The sequence below is a fragment of the Bactrocera neohumeralis genome, chromosome 5 (assembly GCF_024586455.1).
Source record: "Bactrocera neohumeralis isolate Rockhampton chromosome 5, APGP_CSIRO_Bneo_wtdbg2-racon-allhic-juicebox.fasta_v2, whole genome shotgun sequence".
Taxonomy (NCBI): Eukaryota; Metazoa; Arthropoda; class Insecta; order Diptera; family Tephritidae; genus Bactrocera; species Bactrocera neohumeralis.
Window position 1 is genome coordinate 15,634,184 of NC_065922.1, and position 19,429 is coordinate 15,653,612.

Here is a 19,429-nt window from a genome sequence, read left to right on the forward strand (position 1 = left end):
CACCGCAATGGACAATACAACAGCAAAAAACACGATAGATAATGCCACCAACGCGAATGCTGCAACCACAGCGACGGTTGGTAATGAAACTGTGGTCAATAGCAATAGCTGTAGCGGTGGTGTTGGTGGTGGACGTACCAGCGGCAGCAGCAACAACCAGAACAACAGCAATCACACCAGTAGCACACACAATGGCAGCGGTAGCGGTAGCAACACACAACAGAACAGCGGCTGCAGCAGACACATGAAAACGAATATGAGCGGCGCTGGTGTGCCGACACTGCCCGCAGCAGCGCTACCCCTATCAGCAACATCCGTAGGCAGCACACCACCGAGCAGCGCTGAAGCGACAAATACCAACAATTTCGCTTATTACACGGGCGCCACTGAAACGGTGGCAGCAACAGCTGGCACAGCTGCTACGCAGCGACATGCTGTAGCAGCAACGTCACCATTACCACCCCCACCACAAACGTTGCCACCACCACCATCAGCTGGGGCGGCCTCATCAGCAACAGCGCACTATCCACCACCACACCAGCAACACTATGCCACGGGCAACGCAGTGGCGCCACTGTCGGATGCCTTTCACCACCAGCAGATGCAGCTACAGCTGCAACAACAATACGAGCAGCATTATCAACTGCAAACAGCCTATTATCACCAGCAGCAGCAGCCGCCGCCGTCGCAGTCGCAGCAAGAAGTTGTGGCGCCACAACAGCCGCCTATACAATACCAACATGCGACGGGCACAACAACAACAGTCAATCAACATGCTGCGCGCAGCAACAGACAAGCAACGCCGTCGACAGCCACACACCACGCAACGAACACATCACAAGCAGCAACAACACAGCAGCAGCAGCAACCCGCAGCAATGGCGCACGCGTTGACACACACCACACAGCAACAGCAACAACAACAACAACAGCAGCAGCAGCAAATATACCCCACAGCTATGTTGGCAATCGCCACCGCACCGCCGCCGCCAACAACGTACGGTGTTAGCGGTGGCAGCGGTGCCTCGGCGCCTTTGGCCAACATAAGCACCGTTAATGCCACACAAAACGTCAATGTGATTTCGGCCGCGCCGATCGTGGTGGAATTCAGCAATTTTCAACTGAATTGTATGCGCACAACGGCCACAACGACGACAAATGTTGGCGCTTCAGCAGCAGCAGCAGCAGCAGCGGCAGCAATGGTCGCAACAACGCAAGCGAACAGTGACGCGAACCGCGGTTTGGCGGGCGGCGCCATCGGGCAAGCGAACACACAACACCATCATCATCGCCACCACCATCACTACCACAATGCTGCGGCGGCGGGCAACATGCATGCGCATACACACCAACAAGCGCTGCTGCAACAGACACAACCGCAACAACAACAACAGCATCAACATCAGCACCAACACCCGCTGCAATCGGATGCAACGCTGGCCGACCGACAACAGCTGCAGCATCAGCAATATGCGCAGCAGCCAGCGCAGCCGCTCCAGCAACATGCCACACATTACGGTTATCACCAGCCGCATCATCATCACCATCATCAGAATGTGCGGCATTATCATCATGCGCCGCCGCCACCACCAGCGCCGTTGTAAGGCGTAGAAATAAAGTAGCAATAAACATGTTGCGGAACATGTTGCAGCAACATTGCTGTATACACACACAGTTTGCTATTGGTGGCCGAAAGTTAATGTTAGTAAGAAAAGTAGTAGTTATAGTAAAGAAAATAATAATAGCATAACATAATAAAAATAGTAAATAATACTAATTATTAAAAGTAATAATATTTATAAAAAAATTAATGATAATAAATAATAATGCATAATAATGAAAAATAATAATTTTTAAAAATATACTAATAACAACAAATTTTAGTAATGAAAGAAAAATTTATAAAAATAATAAAATAAATTAAAATTATAACAAAAATATAATTAAAAAAATTTAATTAAAGAAATATTAGTAGTAATAATAATAAACAAACAAACAAATAAGCAATTTTTGAACTTACCACCGTTTCTCATAATCATAGTTTGCTTTGTTTCGTTTTGTTTCATTTATTTATAATTTAACCTTTTCTAAAATGTATTTGGAATAATTTTTTTCGTTCGTTCGTTTATTTATTCAATTATTTATACGTTTATAAAGCTCTTTTCGCAATACTAATCCTGTTTGTAATTTTAATACAATTTTTTGCATATATTTACATTGTATGTACCGTTTTATATACATACACACACATATATTTATATGAATATAACTTCAGTTAGTTAGGGCTGGACTGATTATTTAATGTAAAGCAACATTTACCACATGCTTCAGGAGTTTTTTTTTATATATAATTTATTTAATGTTTATGAGCGCGACGCAAATGTTTTTTATGTAACATTTACACATTTACAATTATTATATTTCAATAATTAATAATTAATATGGAGAATTACTTGAGTAGACGTAGACACGCGAGCGAAATATGTATGCAACAATTGTGGAAAATTTATGAAAAAAAGAAACTAAACTTGTAAAATTCAAAGTTGAGTGTAAGAAAAACAACAATGGTAAAACAGTAGCAACAACAACAACACGAAAATCGCAAAAATCTACCGCTGACGGCTGGTTTTCTCTGTTTCCCAGCTGCAATGTGTTCAAAATCGACAAAAATTTAATATTGATTTTTTAATATTTTTCAACTCATATAAAATAAATAATAAAATAAAATAAAATGCAAAAAATTATTTTGGAAGCTGTTGCTTCGCTTACATGCAACATAATTCGTAATTTCAAATTGTAATGTTAAAAAAAAAATAAATTAATTGATTATGCATATAAATTTTATAAAATTTCAATATTTTTGTTTTAGCATTAGGTGCGTAATTGTACGTGTTTTATGTTTTTGTATTTTAGATTTAATTTTTTTTTATATATTTTAAAATTTTTTATTTAATTTTTTTTAATTTTTTATATTTTTTATTTTACATTTTTTTATTACTATTATTATTTTTTAATGTATTTTTTTCAATGTATTTTTGTATATTTTTTATTTTTTTTTATATTTTAATTTTCTTATTTCAAATTTTTTACATTTTTTATATTAAAATTTTTTTATGCTAAAAGGTGTTTTTTTGTACTTTTTTATTTTATTTTTGTTATTTAAATTTTTTTTTATAAAATTTTTTTTTATTTTTAAATGTATTTTTGTATATTTTATTTTTCTTTATTTTTTTATTTTTTAATATTTTAATTTTTTTATTTTAAATTTTTTTATATTAAAAAATTTTGTGATGTAATTTTTTTTATGTCAAAATTTTTATTTTTATAATTTAAATTTTTTAATATAACAATTTTTTTTATATTTAAAATTTGATATACCTTTTTTATATTAAACTTTTTTTATGTCAAAATTTTTTATTTTTATAAATTTAAATTTTTTATACTTAAGTTTTTATAATAGTTTTGTGTTAACAAACTTTTTATACAATTTTTTTTTTATAATTTTAATTTTTTAATATACCAAATTTATTTATATTTAAAATTTGAAATATCTTTTTTTATATTAAACATTTCTTTATGTAAAAATTTTTTGTTCATAAAATTTTTATTTGTTGTGTGTAATTTTTTTTATATTTAAAATTTTTTATAGATTTTTTTTTATATTTTACTGTTTTTTATTTTAAATTTTTTAAAAATATTTATTCATTTTAAATTTTTTTACAATTAGCTTTTTTATTTAATTTTTTTATTTTTTATTATTATTTTTTTTTGTTATTTTAGATTGTTTTTATATATTTTCTTTTAATTCAATATTTTTTCTATTATTAATATATACATTTTTTTACTTTTAATATATATTTTTATATTTTTCACATGTCGCATTAATTATTCATATACACATGCAACGCAAGCAAACGTTGCATAAATTCATATTTACATTTACAAACATATATACACATATAGTTTTACATTAAAATATTTTTTATTTAAATTTTTTCTTTGAAATATATTTATTGAAAGCAACCACACATGTATATTGTCTGTTGTGTGTAGCATAGCTGTAAACATGTTGCATATATTTTTATGCTGAATTCTAAGTTGCAACCGTTTTTCGACATTTTTTGTTTTTATACACGTTTTTAGTTTAGGTTTTGTGCTTTTGTGAGCAAATTTTTTTTATTTTATACAATTATTTACAAGAAATACCTACAATTACATTTACATTTACATACACACATACACAATTAATGCTAAAAAATATATTTTGTATTTTTACATACATATATTTTTTCAATTATAAAAACGTTTATTTAAAAAAATGCAAAAAAAAATTATATATTATAAAAGTAGTTTTGAATAAATATGATTTTTTGGATTTATCTCAAAACTCGCAAAAAAGATAAAAACAAATTGACTCTTTATTTTGTGTTTAATTTGGTGAGCTTTAACATTAAGTTTACTGTGTACAGTTATAAAGGAGGAAACAATTGATTGAAAGGCAGTTTATGGAAGAAAAAAAATATTTTTGAAAATATTTTGAGCTTAGTAAAAGGACATACATACATACATATGTATGTGCCAACTAGGCATTTTAGGAAAATATTTCCTATAATATATACACAAGCTACCATAAATATTGGAGCAAATATTGTATAAAAATTTCTTTTAAATTTTCAAAACCTTGAATCCTGTATCTACCATCTTTTCTTAAGCTTTAATATGTGGAAAATTTAGCTGCTAGACAAAAATATGCAAAGTTAAGCGGAGTGAATGGATACTTGGGCAGATATTGACATTATTGTTGTTCTTGTAACAGCAGCATTAAATAGTTTATTTCTACTTCTGGAACAGTTGTGTTCAGTTCAAAATTCTCGCTGATGTTTGAAATTGTTTAGCTCTCTTCAGTACCGCCATCTCTTATATGTAGCTTGATTTTAATTATTTTCTTAGGAATATTACTTCTGAGTCACCAAAACAAATTAAATGTAAAAAATATTGCTTGTGAGTCAAAAAATTTAATTAAGTAGACAAGTTCTACAATAATGCACATTGTGGTAGCGGCCTAATGTCACCAGCGGTATTTTTCATTTTCTGTAGTATCTTTTAGGCTGAAATTTTATTCACACGACGCTTATAGACAATTGGGTTTTTGTTGCTTGTAGTCACGTAGCATATCGAATTTGTACGAATATGTGATAATTTATTTATATAAAATATTAAAATAATAGATTTGTAACTGAAATTTAATTTTTACTCGATTTGAAGCGCTTTTTGCTGAGGAGTTTTAGTTTTTTTTTTATTTTAGGAAGACTAAATTGGAAAAATATAATTTTAAGTAAGTAATATTATGTATAAAAAATATTTGTATTTTTTGTTGGATTTTTTTATATTAACTTTTTTTAATGAACATTTATATTTTTTCCATATATTTTTAGATGATGACTTAAATTTTTATTTCAAAATATAATTAAAAAAATAGGGCAAAACACAAAATTACGGCAAAAAAAATTAAAAAAAGTTGATTTAATTTGAAATGAATTTTTTATTGTTGTTATGTAAGTGAAAAATATGCCGGAAAATTATGTTTTTATGTTTTAAAAATACAAATCAAAAAAAAAAAATTTTTTATTTTGAGCTTTACAATATAAACCGGAAAAAGTGTATAAAGACACCAGAATGGAAATAAATATGTTAAAAATTCGAAATTTTAGCGAAACTTGATTTATGATGAAAAGTATATAATTTACAAGAATTTTATTTTATACATATGTACATATGTATGTAGCTATCGTTAGTCGCCTGCTGAGATATTCGAAAAATATTAAAAATATAATTTTCACTACTAAAAGTGTTTGCAGATTATGCTTTTTTTCAAAAACTATATATAATCAAAAAAATATGTATTAATTTTTTTACAACTTCTGACTTCTTCATACATCTTCATACATAATGTTATTAATTGTATTTTTTCACTTTTTAATTTACATTTTTAAATTTTTTTACCTTTTCATAATTAAAATTTTTAAAATTGTTTACTTATGTTAAAATGTTTTTGAATTAAATTTTTTATACATATTTTTTTTATTTTTTTGTGTATGATTTCTCTTCAAAAACTATAAAAAATTAAAAAAAAAAATTATTAAATTTTTTTTTTGCAACTTCTAACTCCTCATACATCTTAATTGTTATTAACTTTTTTAATTATTAAGAAAGTTTTGTTTAAATTAATATATTTTTTGTTATTTTTCCACTTTTAATTAACATATCTTATTAATATTTTTTTTTTAATTTTTTCACTTTTTAATTAAATTTTTTTATGAATTCTTTGCAGTTTTTGGTTTTTTACTTTTATTTATATGATTTCACTTCTAAAACTAATTTTTCAGAAAGCCTTTTTAAATTTTTCGCTTTTTAGTTACATTGTTTATGAGTTTTTGGTTATTTTTATTTTTTTAATTTTTTTTATGTTTCTTTTTAATTTTTTTAAAATTATTTTGTAAATGGTTCCTCTTCTTAAACTATATATAATTTTATAAAAAAGTCGTATTAATTTTTTTGCAATTTCTGACTTCTTCGTAAATCTTAATTGTTATTAACTTTTTTTTAATTTTTAATAAATTTAACTTTTTTAATAGAATTTTTTATAATTTTATTTTTTTTTGTTTATTTTTTTTTTTTTAATATAATAAAGCAGATCCAATAAATAAAATAATATTAAAAACAATTTTTTTTTTTACATCTTAATTATTAATTATTAATATTATTATTTATACAATTATTTTCTTTTAATTTTTGCTTTCAAATTATTGTTATTGTTGTTTTTAGTTGTTTTTGTTGTGTTGTATTTATAAATGTTCCCGCGCTAATATATAAATAAATTTAATTTTGTGTTTTTTTATATTCTGCTCTATAATTATTATTTCTCTTTAAAAGTGTTCTTGTGCTTTCCCCAATTAAATTTATATAATTTCACAAAAGAATTTGTTATGTGTTTCTATTTTTCTACCGCTTACTGTTCATTTAAACTTACGTGTTATAGAATATTTAAACATACATACATATAAGAAAAACTGCCAACTTGCAATAAAAAAAAAAATAAATATAAAAATAACTGATTCTGCTACACTATATTTTTGAACTAACTTCGTAGGCAACAACACTACTCTTTCTTGATGAAATCCATGTAGTTAAATGTAAACTGTTGTAAATAAAGGTAAACAAAAAAATTAAATAAAATACCTACACACACTTCTTAAAAACGCTGGTTTTGTAAATAAGTCTTAAAAAAGTATTTAAATCGAGAATAAGCATAAAGGGTGTATCAATATGGTGTACTTGAAAATATAAGTGAAAATTTTTTAAATTATATTTTTCATACATTATTATTACAAAATTGTATAACTAAATATTAAAAAGAAAACTTAAATATATTTTACATTTTTAGAACAGACTAAACTATTTTAAAAATATTTTTTTTGTTTTAATATTTGAGAATTTTTATCATACGATTTTTTTAAAACTTTTTCATACAGTTTCAATTTTTCCGTATTTTTTTTAATTTTAATTAAGTAATTTTTATTTTTATTTAATTTTCAGAATTCTTTTCATACATTTTTATTTATAATTTTCAAATTTTTTTCCTAATTTTTTTTTTTTTAATTATTTTAAAGATTTTCCAGAATTTTTTATTTATTTTTTAGAAATTTAATAACACAAAAAAATTTGGCTTATCTTTTCGAATAATTTTTTCATTTGCAGAATTCTTTTTATAATTTTTTATTTCAATTTTATTCATACTTTTTTCAATTTTTTTTTTTTAGGTATTTTAAAGATTTTTGTTCACTTTGAAAATTTTTTTAATTTTCAGGACTCACTCATTTTTATTTTATTTTTGATTTTCAAATTAATGTTTTTAATTTTTCACAATATTTTTTGTTTTTACGTTTTAAAATTTTTTCCTTTTTTTAATTTTAAAAATTTTTCCCATAACTTTTTTTCAGAATTTTTAATTTTTTTAATTTTTTTCTGACTAACTATTTAATTTTTTTTGTTTTAATATTTTAGATTTTTTTTTCATAATATATTTGCAGAATTTTGTCATAATTTTATTTTCTATTTTAGATTGTTTTTTTTTCTTAATATTCAGAACTCTTTCAGTTTTATTTTATTTTTGATTTATTTCATATTTTAAATAGTCTGTTTTTAGATTTTTTTTTCATTTTTTTTTTTATTTTTTCAGAAATTTTTTTATTTATATGTTTTAGAAATTTTTCATATTTTTTTTAATTCTAAATATTTTTTCAAATTATTTGAAATTTTTTTCATAATTTTTCAAAATTTATTTTTATTTTTACAAAAAAAAATTGCAAATCTTTTCTAATAATTTTTTTAAATTTTTTACACAGAAAATTTGTTAGTTAAACAAAAACTGCTATAATTTCAAATAAATTCACGCCAGCGAAAATACTTAGCTAAAGCAATAATACGATTAAAATTTTAAAAATATAAATCACAAACATACATACATTGTACAGCAAATAACAAACGAGTTAAATTAATCAATCAAAACGCATGTATTGTGGTAGTTGAATAAAAAAGTTCGAAAAATAATTGTGTAAAAGAAAAAATGTGTAAAAAGTAGAGTTTTAATTCCAAATAACCAGCAAACTAAAATTGTACATCAACAGTATTCATATTGAAGACAGTAAAGAGCGTGACTTGCTTCATGCAATATTAAAAAAAAATTGTATATAAATGCTAAACTCCCTCCAAACTTCCCCTCACCTAAAAAATACAGCAATGTAATTAGCGTTTTCGAACAAGCCTATATGCATATGTAGATATTTACATGTATGTATGTATATATACAAGTATTTTTAAAGCAACGGCATTGAATGTTACATTTAGCAAAACATCGTTTGAACTCCTAAATATTTTCTTTTTCAAAACTATACAACTATTTTTCAAACTTTAAATTAGAAAATTAACATTAATTTTGAAAATAATTTAATCAATCAAACCCAATCTCAATTTTGGGGATTTTTTTGTTCCAAGTCTTTTAAGATCTTTAAAAAGACGCTTTTGCCATGATCTAATAATCTACGAAGAGGGGATCGCTTTGATGGAAGCTCCCAGATAAGTTCTGACACAGTTAAATAATGCTATTATACTTTCTGGTTGAATATAAAAGTCAAGTAAAATTAAATTTCGAATGATATTCTGGCCCCAATTTCTAGCTAAATGTTTTTTTCGAAACTACTCTTCAACTATATATCTAGAAAATTGCTCCAGAGGTCTCTAAGATTGCTACATACTGGAAACACCAGGTTTGAGAGAACTTTCTAAGCCTTCGTTTAGTTGTAATCAGGAAATTTCGATGCTTATGGTGAATTATCTGAAAATCTTGTTGTTTCATTTGGATTCTGGATGGACAATTCGTTCGAAAACGTTTAACAGAACATGTCTGCAATCACAATTTAATAATTTTGAAAATTAGCATTATATGAGAGTCAATATAAATCGATATCATAAATACTCGTATAGTTGAAATTATTCAAGTCTTTTTTAGATTTTTTGTACATATGCTATATATGTATATGAATATTCATGTTACATATACTAAGGCAATCCTCAATTGATCAAGTAATCCTTAGTACAATCAAGGCTAGAAGAGTTTGTGATTCCAAATAGTTTCACATGGATTAACATTGTCTGATCATTTGGTAAAGACTTACGGGACTCTTATACGTACATATCTAAGTAGTTATAGAGATCAAAACAAACTGACAGAATTAAACTGTTATATGTAGTCCTTAGAGAGCACGAAAAGAACTGTGTTCGAACTTATAAATTAGCAAAACGCTTAGTAGCCAATATAAATTTGCATAGGCGTTTAATTTCCCTTTCCGCCAGTTCTGTGGGATGTCTAAAGGTATGCGCTCCCAAGTGTATAAGGCTTGACCTCCCAAACGTAAGTCAAGAAGGAAGTGTTGAGTTGTTTTCAACTCATCTTCTTCCATACAGCTTCTGTAAATGGCATCTGGTAAGATTCCAGCACGGACACCAATAGAACAAAGACCAGTTAAAACGATCACAACTAGGGAGAGCCTTTCTGTAGATCACTAGATCTCTTGACACAGACTCGCTCCCATTCTACTGATAGCGGTTTTAGGGTGCCTTTCCTTGCTAGCTTAGATACTTCGAATTCAACTTTTTATAGGTTAAGTTAAGTTATACTAGCCGCCTGTGACGCAATACATAGACCTACTGATTCTTAGTAATGCCAGACGGAGAAAGTTTAATTTGAGCGAAGTTGTTCGTCAAACAGTACGTTAACATGCTTCTTGATTCAACATTTAAGAGCGACATGTATCTCTCTAAGTTTGATACGTCTGTCAGTCCCTTTTGAACTGCTAAGCTAATCGATATTTAGAGACTTCCATAATTTCTTGGACAGAGACCTGAGAGGTGTTATTCTCTCTAAAATTTTTTTTTCTTCAATATAGAGCATCGTCGTTACTTCTTCTGATCTTTATGTGGCTTTAGAAACATTGTACAACGTTTGTGGTGACTTCCGTATATCCTGTACTTTTCTAATTCTATTTTTAATTTGTAAAAATTATAAGACTTTCAGCTTTTTTTAAATTATTTTCTAATTTTGCTCGAATAATTTCCGAAATAATATCGATTACGATAAGTCGTAATTCTTTTATTATAGTAATTAAAAAACAAAAGCAATTTCTTTCAATATTTTTTTTTTTGGCAAATATTTATATATGTACATAAACACTCAAGTACATAAGCTTTTAAAATAAATATATTTGAAAGTAATGATTTATGCTTAAATAGTTAAAAAACTAGATACTTACTTACATACATACGAACACTTGTATGTATATACTTCAGCATACATATATAGATATACATATATGATAATATTTACACTATTAATTAAGCTATTTTAAAAGAAAAAAATACCTCATTCTTTACAATTTTACAAAATTAATTAATTAAAAAAGTTAATGATAAATATTTAGCGTATGTATGTACATATATCTATTGAAAAAGTAATGAAAATATTCATTTAAATACTCACTAACACAAGAAAGTAGTGGCAAACGCAAATTTGTGTATAGTAATCTAATGCAATTTTTAGCGGTTTATGTAATTACATTAAATTGCATTACATGGTGTAATTCAAGACGTACTTGAAACTAAATGCTTTGTATTTAAATAGAACACACAACAAAAATTTAGCAACGTCTTAGCTGGCAAAGAAACTGTATATATGTATAAATTAGTGTATTTGTGTGTGTGTGAGTGTAAAGGCCGGTGATTGCGCGGTGCAACACGTTAAAACATACATACACATGCATTTATGTAGGTTTGTGTGTGCGAAAAGGTGTTTTTGTGCTTAAAGGCAGGTCGGTAAACAAAAGGATCTGCTTTGTTATTTAATATTTGAAGAAGCCCAAAATTTTATAAGGCATTGTTGATGGTTATTTTTTTAATTCTTAAAAAAATTTTGAACAATTTCTAAATTTTTTTTCGTGTCTGAACACGCTTTATATTTAAGTTTAATTTGGGAAAGTACGTGCCAGACTTTTATATAAATATATTAGGGTGTGTTTTCTACAAAAAAAATTTAAGGCGAATTTCCTTTGAATATATTAGGATGTGTCTTCTTCATAAATTTTGTAGTACGACTTTTATTTTTATAACCAAGGGTCTTTTGAAATTCATATGAAACCTTAAAAAAAAATTATTGTATTATTATTTTATTCAATAAGTACTTAATAACACACGACCATAAAAAGTGAAACTTAGAATAGTACAGTCAGGTTGAAAAAACTGAATCTTTAGAATTTTCAATGAAAGTACAATGCATATTCCCTTGCAATTTAATAAATATTTATTTTGAACCCTTTTACTGTCTGCACATATTTTTGAGGGCTAATGTTGACATGCATTCATTTCTGATTTCGAGCATTTCATTAAAAATTATATTTTTCAAATATAACCTCAATAGACATGTCCATAGTATAATGAAACAAAAGAGGTACTGTTATCAATCATTCATACAATTTTTTCTGAAATTTTAAGGGGTACTCTGGTTTGGATGACTAAACTAAGATAAAAACTAAAAAAAAGGAAAAAAAAAATTTTTAAACTTGGATAAAAAATGAAAAACCTTGGAGTGGGGGCTGTCAAAAAATGATGTTTCCTAATCTAAAATATCCGATATTTTTTTCTCTAAAACTGTCGCTATCGGGTTGACCTTTGCCAAAAAAATTTACAAAATGTCGTCAACTTGAAAATAATTTTTTACTCCTTTTTTGAAATTTTTCGAAAATACATATTTAAAATTAAAATTTTACAAAATTCGAGGCAAGCGCTATAGAGAAAAGTATAACAAAGATTTTTTTGCAAACTTCAAAGTAATGAATTACGTAGAACTGGAGATATCAAGTCAACCACCTTAAAAAAGCAGTTTCGAGATTAAAACGGCTATAATTTCGGATATAATTTGAATTTTGAATAATATCTTTTAGGGAAAAAATTTTGGATATCTAATCTATCAAATAATGAAAAAAATGTTTCAAAATGTTTTTTTTTTTTGCTTTTTTTAAATTAAAATTTTGTATTGCTTTTTTCATATTTAAAACTTTTTTTCCTTTTTAAATTTGATTTTTTTTTACTTTTTTCATGTATCAAATATTTTTTTTTGCTTTTTTCATATCTAAAAACTTTTTTGCTTTTTTCAAATGTTTTTTCTTTTTCCAAATTTAAACTTTTTTTCTTATTTATTTCAATTCAATTTTTTTTTTTAATTTCTCCATAAGAATACCCCCTTAATAAAATCAATAAAAACAAACTATTAATAATAACTAACTATTTCTTTAATCCTCCTTATTATAGCGTTTTATGGTTAAAAAGGCTTGAATTTTATTTGGTTTTATGGCCTTAACCGATTCATTTCGAGTTCTATGATTCAAATATATATATAAAAATATATATTTTACAAACTTTACTTCAAATCCAAAACATCAGTAGTCGTTATATAACAGATATTGAAATCCTCTGTTATTGGTAGAAAGATGATTACTTTATATAGCTCTATTGCCTTTGGTTGGTTGTTAAAAATCAGATCAAATTTTATTAGGGTCTCGAGACAATTTAATAAATCTAATTTGAAGAAATTAGCTTTAAGGTCGTTATACTATAGGATGTATGAAGATACATTTTAGTATACTTTGGAAAGTGTACTTTAGAACCATAAATATTTTTTCTTTCGGTGTTTCCTCCTCCGAGAAGTAGTCATACCAACAAAAGATGTACGAAAAAGTCTGCTAGATTAACTATAAATGTTAGGAATGTATATAATTTGTCCAAGTTTTTAAGCCTATTTTTTATACCAAAACCAACTGAAGAAATGTGGAGAGATTTTTTCACTATTATAGAGCTTGTAAAATACTTCCAAGTCAACGTAAGAAAATAAATATTGGAGACTTGCGTCCATTAGTATTTCGTATCTATTCTGGGACTGTGCTTAAAGCTATTGACCAGTAGCGGATCCCCGGAGGGAGTTTTGGGGGCCAAGTTTCATGTGCGAAGTAGTTAATAGAACGATTCATAGAGTCCGCTATGATAGTAGATCAGAACGGGGAAAATAATTTTTTTTCGAATTCAGAAGAATTTACGAAATATGTTAACATCAATATCAAAAATATATTGGAAGGAACACTTTTTTAATAGAACCTCCCAGACAGAATCTGTCTATAAGAAGCGTGGTAGTAGACCAAAAATTCTTTGCAGTGCAGGCGTGTCACTTTTAGCGGCCATTAGCATCTAAACAGCGTAACTTATTTGACTCAAACTATTAATTTGATGTAGCCGCTCAGATGCACCTTCATTAGAGGCACTAAGCGCCTATATAGCCCCATTAGGAGCATGGAAATCGACCAGAGATCACTTTACAGTGACGGAGTGTCACTCTTCATCGCCAGTAAAACTATTCCAGATATAAAACTTGTGTTTGGGTGTGAAAAAGTTAAGTCGAACCAAGTGTTCTCATTAGATGCTGATTCATTTCCAAAACATAAAACAATTTGCTGACGTCACTTTAGCGATTATTCAAAGAAAATGCCAGTTAATTAATGTTTGCATTATTATTTTGGCACGTAAAAAATCAATATTTATAAACATAACAATATTGTTTTCATATCACTTCCGGTAATTGAGCTTCTTTGCATAAAATGTAGACACATAAAATTTAATGAGTGCAAAGACTTAACATTTTTTTCCCAAAAATACATATGCAAACACGTTTTATGCTCATTTCCTTATGAATTGAACTTTTAGGATCATTAAACGTACAATTAATTGCGTGTAAAAATTTCGGCTGCGCCTTAGTAACAACAAAAACAACTGTGATGCAATATCCGTCAACAGAATTATTGGCAAAAATTAACAACAAGCTGAAATTATTGAATGAGGCGTCAATGGAGATTATGCAAAAGCGAAGAATATGTGTTTATACTCACACACACACATACACGAACGAGATATGCAATATAAATATAACATAAAATTAACATAATTAAATGAATGATTTTAAAAGCGCAACATTGCAGTTTCGCCTTCGATATGGACGCTGTATCAGCAGGCATTAAGAGACTTCACACTCACGCGAAAATAAATAGTATACATGCAAATAAATTGTATTTGTACATAAATAACAAAATACATACAATTGCAGCTTGTGAGCTGTTGGTAGTAGATTTATGCGTTAAAGGAAAAATAGAGGCAAGAAAGCATGGCACAGATATGCACATATGTGGTGCTTTCGTGGCAAAAATGTGTACATATATGAGAATATACAAATATTTTAATGCCAGCTAGTATTGAAAAATATATTTTTTTATATTTTAAAAATTTTATTTTTTTTACATTTTTATTTTGAATTTTTATTTATTTTTTCATAATTTTTTTTATTTTTATTTTTATTTTAATTTTTTATTTTTTAATTTTGTTTTATTTTTTTTTTAAATTTATTTTTATGTGAAATTTTTTTTATTTAAATATTATTATTTACTAAGCAAAACTCACACATATGTACATATATAACTGCATATAGCATGTAAAAACTATTTTAAATAGCATTAAATTAAAAAAAAAATAAAGTAAAATTACGAGTTTTGAATAAAAAACTTTTTAATATTACAAAATATGTGTTTCAGTAACTTAACAGTTTATTACAACAACAAGAAAAACATGTAATTAGAAATTATGCCACAAAATTAAGCAAATAAAGTTTTAAAGCTCTCAAATATACATATATACATACCTACATACATACAAGTGTAAGTAAGCAAGCGCCAGAATTTTAATGAAAAAGTATATAAGTATATACATAAATAACAAAAAAAATGCAATAAGTTGACGAAAAAATTGCGATTTTAATGAAATTACTGTGCACATATTAAAAAATTATTTAAAAAAATAGTTGCGAGTAAAAAAAATTAAGTAAATAATTTAATTGGCGTTATATATACTATATATATACATATACATACATAAAATCTAGCATATATGCAATATATACAAACATATGCTGTAGTTATACATAAATTAAAAAATCACAAACACATTTAAATACATAAAAACACACGCGCTATACATAAATTTACATACTTACATTCAAATATACACATACATACATCTATATATATACATACATATATACATAAATAGTAAATGAAATACATAAGCAGGTATATACAGGCATTGTGTGCGTTTTAAAGCAAGAAAGTAGAGTTAGCAGTAAAAAACACATACTTACACACATCCACACACACATGCAAGTGATTATGTATTATATGCAATGATAAAAAGTGTTCTTGAACCAAAAACATACATACATACATACATAACTAGTTAAAAGAAAATCACCGTTATGCAAGTCTAACGGTGAAATGCGCAAAAACAAAAAATATTTGAAAAAAAACAACAACAACATATGTATTTAATTAAAGCAACTGGATTTAAGAAAAATTTTTAAGCTGTACATTGAATGCAAATAGTAGTTTTGAAAAAAAATATACATAAAAAGTAAAATAATATGAATAAATAAGCAGAAAAAATAAATGAAAAGCAGAAATTGCAAAATTGAAACCCCTGCATTGTAACGCCACTGCTTCCTTCCCGCTCAACAGAAAAACAGTTAGCTGCAATAGCAACAAATTTCATAGCCAACGAAAAACAATGAAAAGTAAAGCTACAACAAATACAAACATGCAAGCCATTATGTGCTTGTGTGTGTAAGCATTCTACTTTGCTGCATTTTTTTGCTTTGCCACTGTGAAGTTAGCACTTTTCGAAGTAAAAGTTGAAAGGTCGCGCCACTAAGTTTTCCCACGCTAAAATAATAAACGCTTTTATTGAACTGTAATCTGAAAAGACACACCCACGCACACATACAAACAAACAATAGAAAAAAATCCATAAAATTTCAAAAATAAAAAATTTTAAAAATAATTGCAACAACAAATTCTTTGTTTCTTTAGCTCCAAACAATGCCATAACTAGAATGTTATGTAAACACAACAACAGCGAACTCTAACAGCATCTTTAACCGAAAATGTTTGCAAAAAAAATCTTGTATTATGAATTACGCCATAGCGCAACAACAACTACTACAAAACATTATTGTCAGAAAAAATACATTTAAAAAAACAAAAACAACAATAATAGCTTACAACATATTTTTCTTTCATTCTTTGAAAATATTTTACTTCACATGAAACTTAATCCTTTTTCAACAATAACCAACAACAATAAACCAAATTACTTGCCACAAAAATCATTAAGAGAAACACACACAAATTAATTTGTCACAACAACAAAAAATAAACCAAACTTTTCAATACTCAACCATATTAACTGCTTCTGCTCACAGCCGTGTGCATGAAATGCATAACCGCTCACATACATATATTGATAACTGTAAACGTAAATAGATTTGATTAATTAAAATTATATACAAACAACCGACTACATGCATACATATGTATTACGTATAAACAAAAAATAAAATATTTGAATTCTCAAAATGCTAAATTTGAAACCGTAAAGCATATGAACTCCCCCAAAAAAGCAAAGCAGCGCATACTAACAGAAAACAGAAAATAAACCGAAATTAAGCAGAATTTTAAAGGCATAACGAAAACACTAAACATCATGAAAAATAAAGCAAAAAATAAACAACTTCAAGAAAAAAGACAATTTGAGTTTTATTTTCATTCGAACAATTGAAAAATCGGAGATTTTCTTTACACATTGGCGACAACATCTTCTTTATTGGTGTCCTTTTCTACCTAATCTCTTCAACGCAGTAGAGGTCTTTCTCTACTTCCATCGGCGGGTCCTGAAACGAATACTTTCACAGCTGGAGTGCTCACTTCCATCCGGACAATTTAATTTCCATTTATCCAAACATGAAAACACTAAACCGTCTGTTTCCAGGAACTATTTTTCATAATGTAATTTTTAAAACTTCTGCATATGTTTATCAGTTAACATAATTTTTTAACAAATCAAAATTTCATGCTCGACATATAATATGTATGTTTTTATTAGCTTCTTGCGGTTTTATTGTTTGTGATATTAATTGTTATTGTATCACAATAATTAATACTATTACTATTATATTATTATTTTTTTAGTTACAGTTGAACTTTTATAACTCAAATTTCCTTAATTCTTTCGAATTTCTCTGTAACTCGAACTCTTTAATTGGTAATAGAAGTCAAACTTCCTTCCATAAATCGAATTTTTCCCTTCAAAGGTCACTATTACTGATTGTATTGAGGTGATCTATGAGATTTGCTTTATATTTAGTAGGACTATAGAAAACGATGAGGAATCTGGAAAAGAAATTATTCAACTGCCAACGAAAAATGCTGCAAACCATTTTTTGCAATTTTAATTTCCTATTTAAATATGAATATTAATACAACTGCCGATCACTACAAAGGATTAAACAAATCAGAATCTTTTTTCATTGTAACAAACTTCTATAACTCGAAGTCTCTCTAATTCGATTTTTTTTTATGGATTTCGAGTTCGGGAAGTTCTACTGTATTATTAATAATTTTTGTTTTTTAAGTTTTAAACAATAAATTTAGCATAAAATGTGAAAATTCAATTGTTATGTTAATTCATTGACGTACTCTGCTTTCAGTCTGTATAATTAACAGTTGACTGTAGTAAGTAACAGCAAACGACCTCTGACTAAAACGACTGAATTCATACGAGAATGAATAAAGAGAAATGCTTTGAAGGAAAATATGCAAAGTCACACAAAGAATGTAAAGAAGCATTCTCTGAGTCTTTACATTCTCTGTCTGGACAAACTAACATTAGCTGTTATGTAACATTGTTAATGTTAATTTAACATTCGTAAATATTTCTTACATTACAGAGTCGACGAAAGTAACAACTGGCTTTAGTAATTAGCAGCAAACGGGCCCAACAGCTAATGTTAATGTAACATACATATGTACAAGTATAATTTCTTTTACAGAGCCGATGAAAGTAATCCCCGATATAGATAACGTTTCTGAAAATTTCCGCTCGAAGATATCAACGCACACATTCGCATACACAAATACAGTACGTGTAATTTCTTTCGTGGTTATCAGTGTGAAGTAGATATGTACATACATACATACATATGTATGTATATAAGCTACACGTGTTTCACATGTTGTAAAGCATTGAATTGTTGTAACCGCAGAATCGTTGCAACGAAATCCAAATCAATGTTACAATAACTGTACGGAACAGCTGTTAAGCGTGTGAATAATTGGAAAAGAATTTTATATTTGTATATTTTTTAATGTTTGTTTTCGATATATTATAATACGTAGATTTATGGCTATGTAAGAAATAAATATGCAATTCGTTAGCGAATCCGTGTGAAAATAGTGTCTCAAGAATATCATCTTCATTCCATAAATAAAAACTATATTGCTCATTGTAGCCCACAAGATCACATGCATAAAGTCATGCCGCATAAAACGTCCGACGGTCAATTTGTCACGCTGTCGCACTTTGTCCACATTTAGTCCATCATAATTTTTATGGTTTTATTGCAGATTCATTTGAGTTTCGCTTATCAGCAGCGCGAATACTGAGTACACTCACTTTTTTCGAGATTTGAGTACTTAAGCAACAACAATAAACAACTCAGTAGTAAATCACACTGGCAATAGACTCAACGCCTTGTGCGTTGTAAAGCTCGTAGCGCCGCGTACGTACGACATTGTGATATTCAAAATCCAAGTCATAGGCCCACAAACGCCATTGCTATCATTGTTAGAGGAAAAAGCGGCAAAGCTGGGAAGTGAACGCCTTAATGCCAGCATTAA

The 19,429-nt window shown here is 27.6% G+C and overlaps 1 protein-coding gene and 1 long non-coding RNA gene across 2 annotated transcripts; both read left to right on the forward strand.

The window, feature by feature from the left end:
* The first annotated feature begins 4 nt into the window (after positions 1-4).
* Positions 5-2,848, forward strand: LOC126757948 (DNA N6-methyl adenine demethylase-like). Its single transcript, XM_050471877.1, has one exon. The coding sequence runs from the start codon at positions 8-10 to the stop codon at positions 1,601-1,603; it is 1,596 nt and encodes a 531-aa protein (XP_050327834.1). The 5' UTR covers positions 5-7; the 3' UTR covers positions 1,604-2,848.
* A 7,937-nt stretch (positions 2,849-10,785) lies between these two features.
* Positions 10,786-17,282, forward strand: LOC126758436 (uncharacterized). Its single transcript, XR_007666851.1, has 2 exons — positions 10,786-13,134; positions 13,196-17,282. It is a non-coding gene; the product is annotated as an uncharacterized LOC126758436 (long non-coding RNA).
* Positions 17,283-19,429: the final 2,147 nt, after the last annotated feature.